The sequence below is a fragment of the Pyrus communis genome, chromosome 15 (assembly GCF_041283825.1).
Source record: "Pyrus communis isolate YQ-2024b chromosome 15, ASM4128382v1, whole genome shotgun sequence".
In the NCBI taxonomy this organism is placed as follows: Eukaryota; Viridiplantae; Streptophyta; class Magnoliopsida; order Rosales; family Rosaceae; genus Pyrus; species Pyrus communis.
The window spans coordinates 864,191-882,254 of record NC_142579.1 but is presented as its reverse complement, the minus strand read 5'-3'; the positions used below and the strand labels follow the sequence as shown (position 1 = coordinate 882,254).

At 36.5% G+C, this 18,064-nt stretch overlaps 2 protein-coding genes across 4 annotated transcripts; one reads left to right on the top strand and one right to left on the bottom strand.

The window, feature by feature from the left end:
• The first annotated feature begins 470 nt into the window (after positions 1 to 470).
• LOC137713218 (uncharacterized) lies at positions 471 to 11,668 on the top strand. Its single transcript, XM_088685556.1, has 5 exons — positions 471 to 2,113; positions 2,529 to 2,614; positions 2,705 to 2,769; positions 3,107 to 3,189; positions 11,309 to 11,668. Exons 1-5 carry the CDS (start codon positions 2,033 to 2,035, stop codon positions 11,399 to 11,401), a joined length of 408 nt encoding a protein of 135 aa, XP_088541682.1. The 5' UTR covers positions 471 to 2,032; the 3' UTR covers positions 11,402 to 11,668.
• A 542-nt stretch (positions 11,669 to 12,210) lies between these two features.
• Positions 12,211 to 16,239, bottom strand: LOC137713203 (uncharacterized). 3 transcript variants are annotated; one of them, XM_068452480.2, is made up of 10 exons: positions 16,109 to 16,239; positions 15,574 to 15,721; positions 15,366 to 15,480; positions 15,185 to 15,240; positions 14,059 to 14,106; positions 13,864 to 13,961; positions 13,008 to 13,077; positions 12,780 to 12,890; positions 12,542 to 12,595; positions 12,211 to 12,457 (listed from the first exon to the last, which is right to left on the bottom strand). In XM_068452480.2, exons 2-10 carry the CDS (start codon positions 15,712 to 15,714, stop codon positions 12,443 to 12,445), a joined length of 708 nt encoding a protein of 235 aa, XP_068308581.1. In that variant the 5' UTR covers positions 15,715 to 15,721; positions 16,109 to 16,239; the 3' UTR covers positions 12,211 to 12,442. The 3 variants fall into 3 exon arrangements, with proteins under 3 accessions (XP_068308581.1, XP_068308589.1, XP_088541681.1); XM_068452488.2 differs by having other exon boundaries at positions 16,115 to 16,234; XM_088685555.1 differs by having other exon boundaries at positions 15,574 to 15,718; positions 16,109 to 16,214.
• Positions 16,240 to 18,064: the final 1,825 nt, after the last annotated feature.

Sequence of the window (18,064 nt, the reverse complement as noted above, 5' to 3'; positions counted from 1 at the left end):
TTTTGTTAGTGAAGATCAATTTGGGATGTCTTATTATTGAATAGTTTTGGTTGGACTTTTAGCCCCATTTTTCCCCCAAAAAAAAAAAAAAAACTAGTATTTTCAATAAAAATTTCAGTGTGCTTTTAATAGAAGCGCTTATGAGTAGAAGTTTTTTTATTTTTGTTTTTTTGAATTTTAAAAGCACAAGTTCTGAACGAGTGTACACTAGAACTTTGTTAACAATTACAGTCCAAATAGAAATTATGTTAGTCTTCCTTAAAAGAAAGGAGTTAATTTCATCATTTAAAGTACTTGAAGCCAAGAACATGTTCCATACGGGTTGGGTCTTGGTCAGTCTCTACTCGAGTACTCTTAATTCTCATCTTCTTAAATTTAGCAAATCTTTGTATTCATACATGAACAGTGTTGCTCATGGACGCCTTCAATCAATTTCCATTGCGTCTATACATTTGTTGTCGTCTTCCTCACCACCAGGAGCTTCAGGCTCATGCCAACTTCCTCCTCGACGAATCTTTAGTTGAACCCTTGGGTGTGTCGAAGCTACCAATCTTGACGTTTGCATTGGCTCGACGAGGGAACAGTAGTGGTGTTGGTGGGTGCAACCGTAGCGCTTCTTTTGCTACACATTGTAAATAAGGCAGGCTTGAGAAATCGACTTCGGTCGTGACCCGTTCGAATTCGATGACCCGATCTAACTCCTCTCGTGTCTTTTGTTGCACCCTTGGGTACTTGATGAACTCAGCCATGGCACATCCAATTGAAAATGGATGTGGTGTCCATACCCGTTGTAATCATGTCATGCAAAAAAAAAAAAAACAATTAGGTCATTCTATACTTTTTACTCTCATTTTCTCTTTCCTCACTTCTCAGTTTGTTTTTTGTTCCTTGATTCATCGTTGATTTATTCAATCATGTGAATGGATGTGGTGTCCATACCCGTTGTAATCATGTCATGCAAAAAAAGAAACAATTAGGTCATTCTATACTTTTGACTCTCATTTTCTCCTTCCTCACTTCTCAGTTTTTTTTTTTTGTTCCTTGTTTCATCGTTGATTTATTCAATCATGTGACCAAATATAAGAGGAAGACTAGCCACAAGCGGATAAAAGAGTGTGGAAATCATTTACTGATACCAAATATTACCACTCACCCAAAGAAGTCCAATAATAGTGTCCTCACTAAGGTCATACTTGTCTTGCAATACAAGTGACGCATCCACAAAGTTTTGCTTGGCACCACTGCTCTTGTTGTGTGCTTGTGTGTGCTCTTCCATGATTGCCCTAGTGAGCCGGTCTCGTCCTGCCCTATGCTTAGCAAAGGCCTCTTCCTCTGGGGGGGAACATCCACCACAGCCATGGAATCTGTTCCGCCACCGTGGCAAGCAATGCGCCGAGCTTTAGTCTGTTGGCTACAGTGGGCTTGAATCCTAGCCCTTGCTCATTTGTTACTTCCTATGAGTTAACGTTTCCCAAATGCTAGCAGCTTGTTATGTTGTTGAAAGCCACTGTTCCCCAATACTAGCCGTGGCATGTGTAGTTTTGGTGGCTGAATCAGGAGACCAACTTGTGTGACACGAATACATTGCCATGATGGTATTTATGCCGATGGACCCGTGTTTCCACTTCGGCTTCCGGAATTGGTGAGTTTTTTAGTATGCCGGAACATCACCTACTCACAAACAAGAAAGGTGATGATCTTTAGCTTTACTTGTGCAGGTCCGTACGCCATGTCATTATATAAGTGGAAGGATACTTGAAAAAAAAACTTCTCCACTTGTATAATGACCTATGACGTATCATTCTGTGTTTCCGGCACATTAAAAAAATCTCTGCCGGACTTGCTTCATGTGCACACTCCTTGGGCCAATTGGGCTTTCATTCTTTTTAGCCAGATTCTATTCAGCCTGCCATTTGGAGAATACGATTTTTGACAAAAATACCCCTAACCATTTCATCATCTCAGTGACAGTCGTCGTCGGAGGCCATTTCGCTGGAAAAAAAAAAAGCAGAGAGAAAGCGAGGGAGATCAGATGGCGACGACGGCGTGTTTCATCATCGTCAGCAGAAACGACATCCCTATTTACGAAGCTGAAGTCGGATCCGCCGCCAAAGTATCGTTCTTTCTCTCTTTCCCTTTCAATTTCTGATTTCCATTGCTTGATTCCTCGTGACAATCAATCAAATTATTTCTCTCGAAATCTCATCAACTTAAATCGAATTTTCAATTAATTAAAGTGGGTTTCTTCATTTCTTGGCAATCTCTGCATCGACAATGCTTGCTTCAATTTCTGTTATTTTTGGTTAATGATTCAATTTCTGTTATTTTTGTTTAATGATTCAATTTCTGTTATGTTTGTTTAATGATTATTTAAGTAATCTAAACTGCGGGGAGGGGGATTCAAACTCGGGTGTACAGCGGAACACATTCGCGCTAGGCAATGTAGTTAATGATTTGTAAATTCATCAGAATATTTGTGTTTGTATGGCTAAGTACTCAGATGGGTAATGGGTGTTGGTTTGACACAGAGAGAAGATGCTGCTCAGTTGCATCAGTTCATATTACATGCTGCTCTCGATATTGTGCAGGACCTTGCCTGGACTACCAGTGCCATGTGAGCCAGCCACTTTTTTCTGTACCCTCTATGCTCCTCTCCTTGACTCGTTTACGCATATTATTGACCTTTGTGACATTTTCGGTGCAGGTACTTGAAGGCAATCGATCGCTTTAATGATCTGGTGGTTTCCGTCTATGTTACGGCTGGTCATATCCTTCATATTTTCAGTTCAAATATTTGTGTCAACTCCATCTATCTTAGAATTGTATGTTTATTGATGATGTGTTATTTTCTGTGCCGGTTCTTGGGCATCTCCTTCGTTTTTTTAAATCGAGAAAGTATCTTTAACTTATAACAGTGATAATGTCAGCAGATGTCATAACTACGATGCCAAATATATATACTTATGTTGTCTTCAATTTCCAAATTCATTGCTGTTGCCATAGTTGTCAAGGCTGAGTGAAGGGTCTCCTCGTTTTGTGCCTATTTGTACTTTGTTAGGTAGCTTACAGTTTCCAGTTTGACATTTTCTTTAACTATGCATACATACACGACTTATGCTACTTCATGACTCTCGTAACGATGATGGAATCAAGAGCTTCTTCCAAGAGGTTCATGAGCTTTATATCAAAGTAAGTCACTACATACCATCAACCCTTTATTTAAAGTTCATTTTTACAATTCCGCAGGTTCTTAATGTTTGATGTGTTCTTTGTGGAATCCCTATGTCATCTACACTCTATACTTCTGATCTTGTAGCCTTGGGATGGCATGAGATGAATAGAGGTGAACTATGTATTTTCTGCTATGCGTTTTGTAATTAGGAAAAGTAGAAGTTGGATAGCTAAATTTTAATTATTGTTGCTTAGTAAAAGGGCTAGCTCTCATTAGAAAGCACGTAGTTACAGTGCCTAGGCACCCAAATCAATTTGATTCATATAGAATGCATAGTTCAGAATCTCTGTTTTTTGAAGACTATTTATAGTTCAGTGTTTCTCTGGAACTATAAATGCATTGGGAACCAAAACAAAGCAAGGGATTGAAATATGAATAGGTGAATAGTCTTAGAAGTTAGAGAGTAGAGATTCACTGGCAATATCACTGAAAGGCAAATATATAGACAAAATATACACGTGTGTCATTCTAAATCCTGCATCATGGAGGTACACGTTTGGCAACCTTGTATTAAGTCCAAATATGAATAACTTCGTTTTCATTTGTGTATTACCATTAACAGTGTTTGCAATCTCGTTTTTCTCGTTGCGTTTTCTTGTGAATACCTATTTGTAACTGACGGGATTGACATCAGGCAGGGTTTGGATTGCCGGTCCAAAAACACTTCGCCTTTCTAAGGAATTTAATTCTGCCTGAATTGCATCTTTCCACTTAGGTCAATCTTGTTTCTGTTTGCATTCATCAATAGAGCAGGGCTCAATATCATCGTTTAATATGATTTCAGTCGCTACTGCGAATGCAAACATGTTGTCGATGGTTATTTTATTTCGATCCCACAATTCGTTAGTACATGCATAATTTATGGAGATTTCTTTGCTTTCATGTACTTCCGTCTCTTCAGGGACATGTGTCTCATCAAGGACATTTTTTTTTTCTGAAAGTTCAAAGGAAATTGAAATGCCACTTTTATTGAATTGAAATGCGAACTTTAAACTACAAGTTCATAATAATAAGAGTACATCAAACATAAATGATTCAATTGGACCGATACACTTCATTCCCTCTTTCCACAATGAAGTCTGAGACATCCAGGTGTGTTGTGTTCAATTACCCTGATAAATCAAACATTGGATCAAGTATATCTATCAGTTTAGTCTGGTCGATGAAATTGGTTTCAACAACTTTCTCCTTGAGGGAGGCTTGATATAGGTCCACCAGATATTTTGGGGTATGACAGTTACGCACTCAGTGTTCATTGCCACCGCACTTATGGCAAATTCCTTCAGGATTTCTAGGAGAGCTTTTGTGGCGCTTTGCATTCTTGAAGTTCGGGCCTGAATTATGCCTTGGAATCTGGTTGTGAAACTGGACATCATAATTCTTGCCTTTCTCATTCCACTGACCTTGCTTGTAGCCACGTCTTTGTTTGTAATTATTGCCATGAGAGGATGTGGTATTTACTTCAAGAGAAACAACATTCATTTTTGGGAATGGTGCTGATAGATCGGGACTAATGATTCTTCATTAGAAGGTCATTGTTTTCTTCAGCCACAAGAAGCACATATATCAGCTGGTTGTACTCAGTAAAGTTTCGTTCTCTATATTGCTGTTGCAGGAGCACGTTGGAGGCATGAAAGGTGCTGAAAGTCTTTTCCAACATATCTTCCTCAACGATGGTTTCCCATATAAGCTTCATTTAGGAGCTAATTCTGAACATTGCAGAACTGTACTTAGCCACCAACTTGAAATTTTAGATCTTTAGGTGAGTCCTCTCATAACGAGCCATTGGAAGAATCATCGTTTTCCGGTGATTGTATCTATTTCTTAGTGCCTTCCAAAGGGCTCATGGATCTTCAATCCTTCATCAAGGTGGCGATATATAAAGATCATGACCTTCGTCCGATCTTGAAAAGATACAATGTTCTCCTTCTTGATGGTTTATCCAATATTCTCTACCTCCAGATGAATCTTGGTATCCACTACCTAGGTAAGGTAGTTCTTTTCGATAATGTTCAAGACAACAAAATGAAGCTTTGATAAGTTCGTCATTTAAAAAAAAAAAAAATGAGATGTGTAAGAATTTGCAATAATATGTATTATAGAGGAATATAGTGTTAGAACTTCTGATTCTTACAAAATTTTTACGTTTGAAATTTTAAGCTCGAGATTTATATGATTAATGAGGATGATTGTACCGCACCTTTCATTGAAACAATATAGCATGAGATGAGCGATTGTACCGCACCACCTAAAATTACAGTAAACTTAAATCTGCTGTTCAAGATGGGCAATGATACCGCACCATCTTTGATCACAGTAAAATTAACATAAATAAACATTAGGTTAATAATCAGGAGTTACACCAACATGAAATCAAAGATATAAGTAATTGTTATATTGAGAACTAGAAGCAGGCATGATGCTAGTAGTTCTTCGTGATGATACATTCATTCAGCAGGTGAGGCAGAAGAGGAACAAGAACAGGAAAATCCTTGGAGGAAGCATTTTTCAGCGAATGGAGATGAGAACTCTTTAGGATTAGAGAGTCGTGCTGATAACGTGTTATAAATAAGTAAAAGTTAGAGAGATAACCTTTGCTAAAGACAGGGACGAAGCGAGTACAAAATATTATACTGTTTTGTTTCGTAACTATAACAGAAATGGATTGTAGATAAAAAGAGGAAATGAGGGATACTGATATTATTACTTTCAGTTTTTTTCTCTTTCGATTACTGTGTATTGATCACCCACAGAGTGCTCTATTTATAGAGTCATATCTGTGAAGATTTACATAAAATGAAAAGTCACACTCGTGACAAACCAAACAACACCCGTGACATTGCACTTTCAGAAAAAGTACCACACAACAAACTATTTCCTACTATTTCCAAGTTTACCTTACTATGTGGGCATTCATTTATCCACCGATTTTACAACATAATTCATATTATAATATGTTGGTACGAGAATTCACGTTAAACTGTGAAGTGGCAGAAAGAACATAGAGTCTCATTTTTTTGTCTCCTAAGCATTTCTGTACCAATAAAATGGAAAATTTTGCTAGTCATAGAGGGACTTGGAACACATATTAGACGAAAAACAATACTCAGGATTGTGCAAATATTGCTTAGAAAGAACATGCAAATTTGTATACATGTGTCAAAAGATTAACAGCACAAGTGTGTACATTATCAAACAAAATTATTTCCAAGGTGTAGTAAAATTGGTGGATGAATAAATGCCCACAAAGTAAGGTAGATTTGGAAATAGTAGGGAATAATTTGCTGTGTGATGCTTTTTGTAATGTCACGGGTTTGTCTTTTCATTTTATGTAAACCTTCACGGATGTGGCTCTATAAATAGAGCAATTTGTGAGTGATCAATACACATCAATTGAAAGAGAAAATAATTGAAAGTAATAATATCAGTCCCTCATTTCCTTTTTTTATCTGCAATTATTTTGTATTATAGTTACGAAACAAAAAAATGTGATATTTTGCATCTGATTCGTCCCTATCCTTAGCAAAGGTTCTCTCTAACTTTTGTCAATTTATAACACGTTATCAGCATGACTCTCTAACCCTGAAAAGTTCTCCACTTCATTCGTTGAAAAATGCTTCCTTCAAGGATTTTCCTATTCTTCTTCCTTTTCTGCCTCACTTGTTGAATGTACCCTCGCGGAAAACTACTAACACCATGCATGCTTCTGGTGCTCAATATAACAAGTGCTTATATCTTTGGTTTCTTGTTTGATGTAGCTCCTGATTACTAACTCAATGTTTATTTATGTTAATTTTACTGCGATTGAAGATGGTGCAGTATCATCATCCATCTTGAACTGCAGATTTAATTTTACTACAATTTTAGGTGGTGCAACATAATCGCTCACCTTACTCTACATATTTAAATTTTCCTGCTGCTTGAGTGGTGCGGTACAATCACCTATCTTATGCTATATTGTTTCAATGAGAGGTGCGGTACAATCGCCCTCCTCATTAATCATATAAATCTCGAGTATGAAGTTTCATTTTGACATGAAAATCAAAATGAAAAATTTATAAGAACCAGAAGTTCTAACACTATATTCCTCCAAAATACATATTATTCCAAATTCTTGCACATCTCATTTTTCTTTTAGAAAAGAAAATGGTGAACTTGGCAAAACTTGATTTTGTTGCCCTGTACATTACCGGGAAGAACTATCTTACCTGAGTAGTAGATATCAAGATCCATCTAGAGGTCGGAAATCTTGAAGAAACCATCAAGGAGAACAGTGCATCTTCTCAAGATCGGGCGAATGCCATGATCTTTATCCATCATCACCTTGATGAAAGACTGAAGAGCGAGTACCTAACGGTTGAAAATCCATTAGCCCTCTAGAAGGCACTGAGAAATAGATACAATCACCAAAAAACGATTCTTCCAAGGGCTTGTTATGAGTGGACTCACCTAAGAATCCAAGATTTCAAGTTGGTGACTGAGTATAATTCTGCAATATTCAGAATTAGCTCCATATGAAGCTTTGTGGGGAAATCATCACTGAGGAAAATATGATGGAAAAAACATTCAGCACCTTTCATGACTTCAACGTGTTTATGCAGCAACAGTATAGAGAGCGAGGTTTTACCAAGTACAACCAGCTGATATATGTGCTCCTTGTGGCTAAACAAAACAATGAGCTTCTGATGAAGAATCATCAGTCCTAACCTACTGGATCGACATCATTTCCAGAAATGAATGTTGTTTCCCTTGAAGTGAATACCACATCCTTTCGTGGCGATAATTACAAGCGAGGATGTGTCCATAAGCGAGGCCGGTGGAATGAGAAAAACAAGAATCATGGTGTTCAATTTCACAATCAGGTTCCAAGACATAATTCAGGCCTTAGCTTCAAGCATGTAAATCACCACAAAGGCAAAATTCATATGAATAAGACTTCTGAAAATCTTGAAGGAGTTTGCCATAAGTGTGGTAGCAATGGACACTGGACACACGTAACTGTCGTACTCCAAAATATTTGGTGGACCTATATCAAGCATGAGAAGGGTGTCAAAACCAATTTCCTCGACCAGGCTAAACCAATGGATATACGTGATCCAGTGTTCGATTTATCAAGGTAATTGAACACAACCTACTTGGATGTTTTAGACTTCATTGTGGAAAGAAGGAATGAAGTGTATCGGTCCGATTGAATCATTTATGTTTGATATACTTTTATTAATATGAACTTGCAGTTTAAAGCTCACATTTCAATTCAATAAAAGTGACATTTCAATTTCCTTTAAACTGTTTTTAACTGTGATTCCCTTACTCAGAAAGCATGGATAAAAACGATCGTTATTCTCAAAACAAGAGCAATGGCGGATGTGTTTGTCTTGCAGATATCGTAATCATGCATACAATACTTCGAGATTGAAAATATATCTCAAGTTTGATGCTAACAACAATATTACGTCAATCAGATGTAATTGAAGACTTAGGAAAAGCTCAGATCATGTTACCAAATGGAACAATATTATCCATACAAAATGCATTGTATGCTACTTGATCTACTCGAGATTTGTTGAGTTTTAAAGACATACATTTAAATGGATACCACACTGAAACGAAAAGTGCAGAAAATATGGAATATCTATGCATTACCTCCAATGATACCCAGAAGTGTATATTAGAGAAGTTGAATGGTTTATCGAGTGGATTGTATTATACATACATAAAGATAATTGAAGTACATACTGTTGGGGATCAGAAGTTCATTGATTCAAAAATTTATATGCTTTGACATGACTGTCTGGGTCATTTAGGATCCACTATGATTTGTAGAATCATTACCAACTCTAATGGACATCTATTATTGAGCATACACATTGCTATTTCAAATGATAACCCCTTGCAGGCTTGTTTTGAAGGGAAGTTGATAATTAGACAATCTCCTGTAATGGACGCAATTACATTCCGTTACTTAATAAGTTTGGTGGTTTCAGAAAAACTTGACATGTGACCTATGGATGTCGTCACTGTTTAACTATATGGAGAATTAGATACTGACATAGATATGAAAGTCCCACAAGGACTTAAGTTGCCTGAAACGACTAACAAACCACGAGGTGTGCTCTCAATCAAATTAAGACGATCGTTATATGAAAGTACCAAAGAGCGATCGCTTTTGCTATCTATGATCTATTTTGCAAAAGAACGGAGAATTAGGTGAAGATCTCAATCATAGAATACAAGCTAGATGGATGAAGTAGAAGAGTGAATCCGGCGTGTTGTGTGACCGTCGTATGCCACTGAAGCTCAAAGAAATTTTTTATAAGAAGGTAATAAGGCAGATGATGCTGTATGACACGAAATGTTGGACATTGAAGCATCAACACATACATAAAATGAGTGTAACGGAGATGATGATGCTCCGTTAGATGTGTAGGCACACAAGAAATGATAAGATCAGGAATGAGGATATCCGAAGTAAAGTAGGAGTAGCCGAAAGTAAAGGAAAGATGAGAGAAAATCAGTTACGGTAGTTTGGACATGTGCAAAGGAGGCCTACATACGCTCCGGTTAGAAGATGTGACTACGAGACAGAGGTCCAAGATCGAAGGGGTAGAGGAAGACCTAGGAAAATTTTGGAAGAGACTCTAAAAAAATTTAGAGTACTTGGATCTAACGGAGGACATGACACAGAACCGAGTGCAATGGCGTTTTAGGATTCATATAGCCGACCCTACTTAGTGAGAAAATGCTTTGTTACTGTTGTATGGTTTTTTCCCATTAGCTTTTTCCAAGTAAGATTTTAATAAGGCAACTGATGTTGATATGTGGGCATCCAAGGAGGAATGTTGTAAAATTGGTGGACGAATAAGGTAGACTTGGGAATAGTAGTGAATAGTAGAGAATAGTTTGTTGTGTGATGCTTTTTCTAAAAGTGTAATGTCACGGGTGTGATTTTTTATTTTTTGTAAATCTTCACAGATGTGGTTCTATAAATAGAGCATTCCATTGGTGATCAATACACAACAATTGAAAGAGAAAAAAAAACTGAAAGCAATAATATCAGTATCTATTTTTTCCTTTTTTATCTGCAATTCTTTTGTGTTATAGTTATAGTTACGAACTAAAACAGTGTGATATTTTGCACCCGCTTCGTCCTTATTCTTAGCAAAGGTTATCTATCTAACTTTTGCCTATTTATAACAAATTGAATGCAATTTGGGGTGGTATCCAGTATCCTATCTTCAAACCTAAGAGCCTTCCAGCACAAGTCTCGTCTTTTAATAAAACTTTTAAGATTTCTGTCAATGTGACTTGGTGGAGAAGCTTAAGCATGGGTTCTGTGGGTAAATAGTTTTCCCAAGCCTTAACTCTTATAGTGCATTTGGTTGTGGGAGTTTAAGAGTGCTAAAATTTCAAATCGATGACATTTAAAAACACGGGATAAGTTATAGCATTTGTAACATTTCTTGTTTGGCTCACCTACATGATGAGATTTAACTACGAAATTCAAAGTTGTGTATGGAGGTATCAATTATTTGTAAATGGACGGTGGTGACGGCGGTTGCATAAAGTTTATGTTAGTAGTGGTGATGGTGCTAGTGGTAAAGTGGTGGCATGGTGGTATAAATGGTGGGGGCAATGACGGTGGGTGGTGGTGTTAATGGTGGTTATGGTGATGGTTATGCCTTTTTTTCTCTGTCTCCCTCATCTTCAGATGTTGGGATTGAGGTAGATTTTAAAGTTAGGATTCATGAAATCTAAATACCGAGTTTTTGTCTTTCCTTTTCTGGTGAATCCAAATAAGGAAATTAGTTTGTCATTTCACAGAATCTTGAGATGTGTCTAAACACTGTTAATTATTTCATTAAACAGTTTCCATTTCCATTTCACACTATGTTCCACTAGAAATATTCTTGTTATTGCTTCGACTCATATTCCCCAAAAAGTGGATCCCGCTCTAATAGCTCCGAATAAATTAAATACATGCATTAAGATACGAAGGCTTCTCATTACACAATTTCCATTTCATAACACAAACACATGAACCGATCATTGACTCATAAGATGTTTGTGAATTTGCAGACTCTTCTGAATCCCCTGTACCTGCCTGGTTCGCGAATTGCGTCATCACATTTTGATACAAAAGTTCGTGCTCTTGCACGAAAATACCTCTAGGGGGAAATGTATCTTGTGGGTGGATAAACTCGTGATTCTTTCGGAATGAGGTGCACAGCTTCCATGACTAGATGATTTTGAAACCTTTCCTTTTTGTTTCCTTTTCTGTGATTCGAGTTCAAGATTGTGACCTATAAAACACCATATTAAGCGTATCTTCATGCATTACAAGCATTTGGTATCGCATTTATATATATGTCATCACCAACAGTTGTATCATAACACATGTTATTCATACTAACATCTTATAGTAGCCTTTGCGAGAAATTGTTATTCTTTTGCTTCCCATATTCGTTAGAGTGACGAAGGACGTAACTATTATTCCTCTGGTATTTCATTTGAGGTCAAAACTTTAGGATTTAGTCGATCAACATTTGATTTTTTAGGGAGAAGTGAACGAAAGAGAGAAGTTTGTCATAAAAGATCCAAGGTAATATGCGTGGAATTCGCGTGCACAACACACACAAAAGATAAAATTTAGCGATCCATGACGCGTCTATCTTCTGTTGTCATCCTCATCGTCGTGCCATTGGTATCTCTCTGTTGCCTCTTGTTAATTTGGTGTCTATAATGATGGTGTAAACAAGAGAAAGGGGGACTCCACTGGGAGGCCGGAGGCCATTTCCGTGGCCTTCCGTGGAAACATACTACAAAACTTCACACGCACATTCAATTCGATTTGGTTCATGCATGATCTTTGGGGGAGTGCTTGATCGGTTCGATCATTTGGCCATAAGGCCGTAAGTAGGATGTGTCACGACACTAGCGTGCGAGTATGCCGATTATCCGTTCCTATGATACCAAATGAGTGACCGAAAACCACGTCTGACCACGTAATGCTGAACGACAGTAAAACACTTGTCAATATACAATGCACGATTACATTACATGAAGAGTGATGAAAAAGGTCGTAAAAAAAAAAAACTACAAGAGGTTATATTTGTTAGGTAAGATTCAAAACTCAAGCCCAAATTCTCCAGAAATCCATAACTGCCTTGTTCCCAGCGGAAGGGGTGGACAGAGACGAGCGTGAGCGCTTCATCATTTCGAAACAACCTGCCATAGAAGAGATGAGATGAGAAGAGATGACTACATATGTTTTATCTTCCAGAAAATGGTACAAACAAGAACATGACATACCTTCTTCCGGTCGGTCTTCCTTTTCTTTGGAGCAGGTTCTTCACTACCACCCACCTGCCAAGAACCAAATACATGTACAATTTAACTACTAAATCAACCTTGAAAAATGGATGTACGAAGAAATGTTTAAGTAACATCGCTTCAATATAAAACCAAAAAAAAAAATAAAAACCAATTAAGAACAAGCTTCTAATAGTGAAAAGAATATATACAACCGTAAACAGGACCAGATTCTTACAATTTCTGGGCATTTATAATCAATACCAGCGGCCTCAATTTTCTTTTGACGCTTCAGATCTCTCTTCATAATCTTCTCCATTAACTTCTTGAGCTCTTCCACCGTTCTTTCCTGAAAAATGACCACCCAAAGAGGAAAAAGTTAAAGACTGAAAGTCCTTGCAGGTCTTTTGGGTATCGTCAAATGAGAAAACTTGCTAGAGGTTGCTTTCACGTCCGCAATGACTACCTTGTCATGCCTCTTCCGCTCAATTTGAACCCAGTTCTCGGGTCTGACTCGGTAGTTGAAACCCTTCCATCTAAAAGTAAGCAAAACACAAATGATGAGCATTTATAGCTATAAAATTGATTAGTAAGGGGAAAACCAACCCGTTTTTCCAAAGTTAGAATTGTATTTTGGTAGGAGTACCAATAATATTTAACTCTACAATATTTTAAAGAGACCAACTACCAATTGAACAACTTCTAGTACCATCACTCCATGGCTTTATCATCACCAAACACCCACTAGAAAAATTGGCATGGTTGTTGATAGATACGTTCAAATTATTGAGACCATTACAAAAGACATCCACTTTTAGTTTTGGCAATGACAAGCCAACTCGAATTTCATACATGTCACAGTCACTCTAATCCAGTAGTACTAGAGTTCGTATATGTCATATTGGATTTATTATCTATGTACTTGTTAAGTCAATCTACCAATGCAAACACCGTACAATTCAACCACTGATACCTGGCCCTACCTTTTCCCTCCTCTAGCTTGATGACTGATCTATTTTTCAATTATCGAATTTAAACCATGAGAACTTTACCTACAATAAAAGTTCCCCTTAACTCTTTCATCCTTTCCCTCCATTCCTATCTATAGTTTTCCACTGTTCTCAATTTTAAGTGACACAGAAATGAACGCGAAATTATTACCACTCGGGACTCAAAGCACACAGATGAACGAGTTGTATGATAGCAATTTTAAGCAACCATTGAACAGCTTAACCACAAAATACATATTTGGATTTACTATGAGAAAAATATCTTGGATGCCAAACTCTCATATCATAAAAGATAAACAAATAATTACTTACAATTTCGGGTGAACTTTCTGTGGAGGAATAAGATGGACTTGCAACACGTGTTCGAACAACAAATAGTTATGCATAGTGTCAGCTACAACTTTTGCCACCTGCAAACAAGGAAGGTAGTGTTAGCACCACAAAAAAGGAAACATTGTAGAGAAGAACAGGATTTTAGATAATAAATTCTAAGAAAATGAATACAACCTCAGGGTCTTCAAACTCAATGAAGCCAAAATGCTTCGATTTTCCTGTCTATTTAACATAAGATGAAAGGGAAAAACGAGTTAAAATCTGTGAAAAACATAATAATTCCTGTAACTATGATACTGCATACTAAATGAACAAGAGGATCTTTAATCTGCAAATAATCACAAGTCCGGAAGGAAAGAAGGTGTTGCGGTATAATTCCTGTAACTATGATACTGCATACTAAATGAACAAGAGGATCTTTAATCTGCAAATAATCACAAGTCCGGAAGGAAAGAAGGTGTTGCGGAGTTACGTTCAAGAGTGATAAATACTATATTTATCTTCAGTTGCAGGGAACAAAATACGTCGTCAAGTCATCAGTCAATGCATATTTTTTTCACTCCTTCCAAATGAGACGCCATCGATGAGCAAGGTATGATAATTGTAATGATTTGGAGTATAGATTAAATATATATACAGAGAGATTATTTTCTATGTAAATATAACATCTTGATACACTTTATCCTCTAGGGGATTAATTTCTTAAAACACTTGATCTTCCTAATCTTAAACTATCTTAAAGGTTTTAACCCTATGTATCTTTATTTTTTATAAGATACCGTTGGAATTTGTAAGGTGAAAAACAAATTTTTTTACAAACTCTCTTCAAACTTTATCCCTCTTGGAGCACTACCTTGATTTTCATCAAGGCTGATCACCCTAGGAGTACTACTTTCACTCCAAAATATCTAATTCTTTTTTCCATGATTATTTTTCAGCCTAGGTCCCTAATATCAAACTGAAGATTTCCACAGTGGCGAACCTCATTTGAGTTTCAACCTGCCCAATAATTAGTACACTTGCCAGATCAAGATTTGAAAGCTACATGCCCAATTTAATTCCATTTAAAAAAAACTTTATCCAGTTCATGGCTCATCAACCAAACTTTTAGAAAGACTGCAATTTCACTTGTTAGAAATAGTTGTGTAGTTGATCTGGCATGTGGTACCAGTCAAAGTTCTTGTGGCAGACTACAGATGCTAGTTAACCGCTAATCAGATAAGAAAATGCTATGAAAGACACAAATTAGAATCATCACAGAAAACATATATATAGTGATCTGGTTGTGGTACAGCCTAACCTTTTTGTTACGCGCAATTCTTAATCTCTTAATCGAACCAAATTGCCCAAAAAATCCTGTGAAAAACATCTAATCAGCGGTTTTCACAGGCGTAAAATTACAAACATAGCAATAACCTTGAGCACAAATTATAAACATTGTTCATTCAAGTACATCAAATTTGACAATCTCTATCGCACACCTTCCATTTCCTTCTCATAGAAGCCGTGAGGTATCCGACCAATGTATAAAACTGTACAAATATCCTCCTTGGGCTTTTCCTCGGGGAGCTTACGAGCTGGACCACCTTCTAATGGCTTTCGACATAAAATCACCACCAAAACAATAAATAACACAACCAGACGAGAAAGGAAAAATAAATAAATAACTAGGATTACATTAAGCATTACCAAGAAATCAGCAGCGGTAGAAGCAGTAACAGTTACAGTAGCAGTAGCAGCAGCTTCTTTATTTTTGTGAGAAGAAGCTGATAATTGAGCAGAGGCTTTGCTCAATTGCTTTTTCATCGCCTTTTTCGCCTTCGCCCCCATTTCGCTGCTGCGAATTCAATAATATGTTACTAATCACAATTGAAATGAAATTGAAGGATTTAATTTTGGGAAAAATGTATATACCAATTGCAAGAAATTGACTTTATAACAAAATTACAAGAAATTGACAACATTTACAGGAGTGCAGACTGCAGAGAACGAAAGTATTCCCAAATAAACTCACGGGTGCAAAATCCAAGTCTAATGGAGCTATAGTTTCTTTTAAATTCAGTATTTTCCCAGCAAACAAACAGAAATTTAGGGTTCACGAGAGAGCAAGCAAAAGGCATAACTTGAAGGCAGCCGACATTGTCATGCCATGATAACAATTAAAGCAGAAAAAGTAACAAAAATCACCACTAATTACAGGAGAGAGAGAGAGAGTATGGTTTACCTTTACCTGGAGAAGTGTAAAGATGCAGACTGGGAGTCTGAAAGTGGAGGAGGAGGAGGAAGAAGGAGGCGGGCTTTAGGTTAAAGGTTTTTCTGTTTTATTTTTGGGTACTTTAAGAAAAAGTTTCTAACAAAAAAAATCAAATTTTAACATTAAAAAATTTTAATACTATTTACTTTAAAATTTAAAATTTTCAAATTATTTTTATTAATTTTCGTTTTAGTTTTTTGGTTGATGTTTGTTGTTTTAAAGGCGTTGGGCTTGGGTTTACATTCTGTACAAGCAAAAGCTGAAAAAATCACTTAGAAAGAGAAAAAACAACGAATTACTTATAACCAGTTGATTAAGAATATTGGCAGCTATGAGCAATTTTTTGGTGATATTTTTTATTTTAAAATATTCACAGACACATGACAACTTTTAATTGGAAAAATGTCAATTGAACTTGTAGACATGAAAATGCATTTTTATCCTGTATTTTAGCGGACATTTTGACGAAAATGTAATTTTCATTTTGTGCTACAGTAAAACCTCTATGAATGAATGTTTTATTACATAATAACTTCGATTAAATAATAAATTTTTCCGGTCCCAACTCTTACTAGTGTAGTAAGATAATAACTTCACTAAATGCAGAAGATAATAATTTTTCTTAAAATCCTTTAAGGCCCAATTAATATATAAAATAATAATTGATGAAATACATGAAGGGAATAACACATAAAACTCATAGTAAATATAAAAAAAAAACTTGACAACTTCTATTTTCTAAAATTCAGCTTTTTTTTCTTCAGAATATACTCCCTCTTTCTTTTTATTTTTTATTTTTTCAGTTTTACTCCTTTTTAACGAATTGTCTCCGAGGAAAAGGAAGGGCTCTCCAGCCAATATACCACGGCGGTACAACCCTCCTGGCTACTTAATTTAGATTGATTTTACTTTACAACATCATCATCACTATCAATCTCACTTCTATATTATGATAATATCAAATTAAATGAATCTTAACGAGTACCCATTAATAACCCAAAGAATTGATTTGTCACCACTAGGTGATGGGCACCACCTCAACTTAAGGGTGGTAAAAAATATTTTGTGTTCTTGGAGTGATGGTGATGGTGAGATTAGTAGTGGTGATAATGGTATAAGATGAAATAAAACTAAATGAGTCTTAGACTTTTAATGAGTATCTATTAACAACCCAATATATTGATTTGCCACCTCTAAGATATCCCCTTGATTATGGTAAATGATTAAATTTCTAGACTAGGGTGGTGAGCAAAACATGAATGAAATTGGTCATATTTAACCCTAGAAACGTTGCATGTGGTCCAATATCCTAGGATAGAGTGTTGGGTTTCTACTCATGGTTTTTGCGTTTGAAACCCCCTCATTCTAGTGGCAAAGGTACATGAGGGCGAGGAGTGGCGGCCGCCCCTCCTCTCGCGGGAAATCAAGCCCAGGAGCAGTGGTTCCGTCCCTTTGATCTCATCAGAAGTGATGAAATTCCATCTGATTTTTTGGCCTTTTGGGTTTCCCTGCTCTATTGCAGCACAGGCTGATCGCGGGCTCTCTTTTTTTCCAAAAAAAAAAAAAACCTAGGCCAAAGAAAGGAGGAACGAAGATCTGCATTTTGCAGCTTCTGGAAACTGGAAATGAAGTTCTGGTTTGGTTCTAACGAAGAAGAAGAGAAAGGAAGAAGAGAGACTTTCTCTTTCCCATCCCACCCCGCGTGACCTTTCAGAGTACAATTTGTTTTTTTTTAATATTGGCCAATCAATTTGCGCCACCTAACCTACTATTGCTGATCTATATTGGAATTTGTTTTATTTTTTAATTATTGTTCAATTAATTTGACCACTCTTTTAATATTTTTTAAGCCACTTGTTTAACACTTTTATTTATCTTAAAATTCATTATAAATTTATACGAGCTTCAAAAAATAATTTGTAAAAT

Excerpts from the sequence above, each read along its gene's own strand:
- LOC137713218 (XM_088685556.1), top strand. The coding sequence starts at position 2,033 with ATGGCGACGACGGCGTGTTTCATCATCGTCAGCAGAAACGACATCCCT. Across the intron at positions 2,615-2,704 it reads GCCTGGACTACCAGTGCCAT|GTACTTGAAGGCAATCGATC; the intron begins GTGAGCCAGCCA and ends TTTTCGGTGCAG. Across the intron at positions 3,190-11,308 it reads TTCATGAGCTTTATATCAAA|ACTCTTCTGAATCCCCTGTA; the intron begins GTAAGTCACTAC and ends GTGAATTTGCAG.
- LOC137713203 (XM_068452480.2), bottom strand. The coding sequence starts at position 15,714 with ATGGGGGCGAAGGCGAAAAAGGCGATGAAAAAGCAATTGAGCAAAGCC. Across the intron at positions 12,891-13,007 it reads AGCGGAAGAGGCATGACAAG|GAAAGAACGGTGGAAGAGCT; the intron begins GTAGTCATTGCG and ends GTCATTTTTCAG. Across the intron at positions 12,596-12,779 it reads ATTATAAATGCCCAGAAATT|GTGGGTGGTAGTGAAGAACC; the intron begins GTAAGAATCTGG and ends GGTTCTTGGCAG.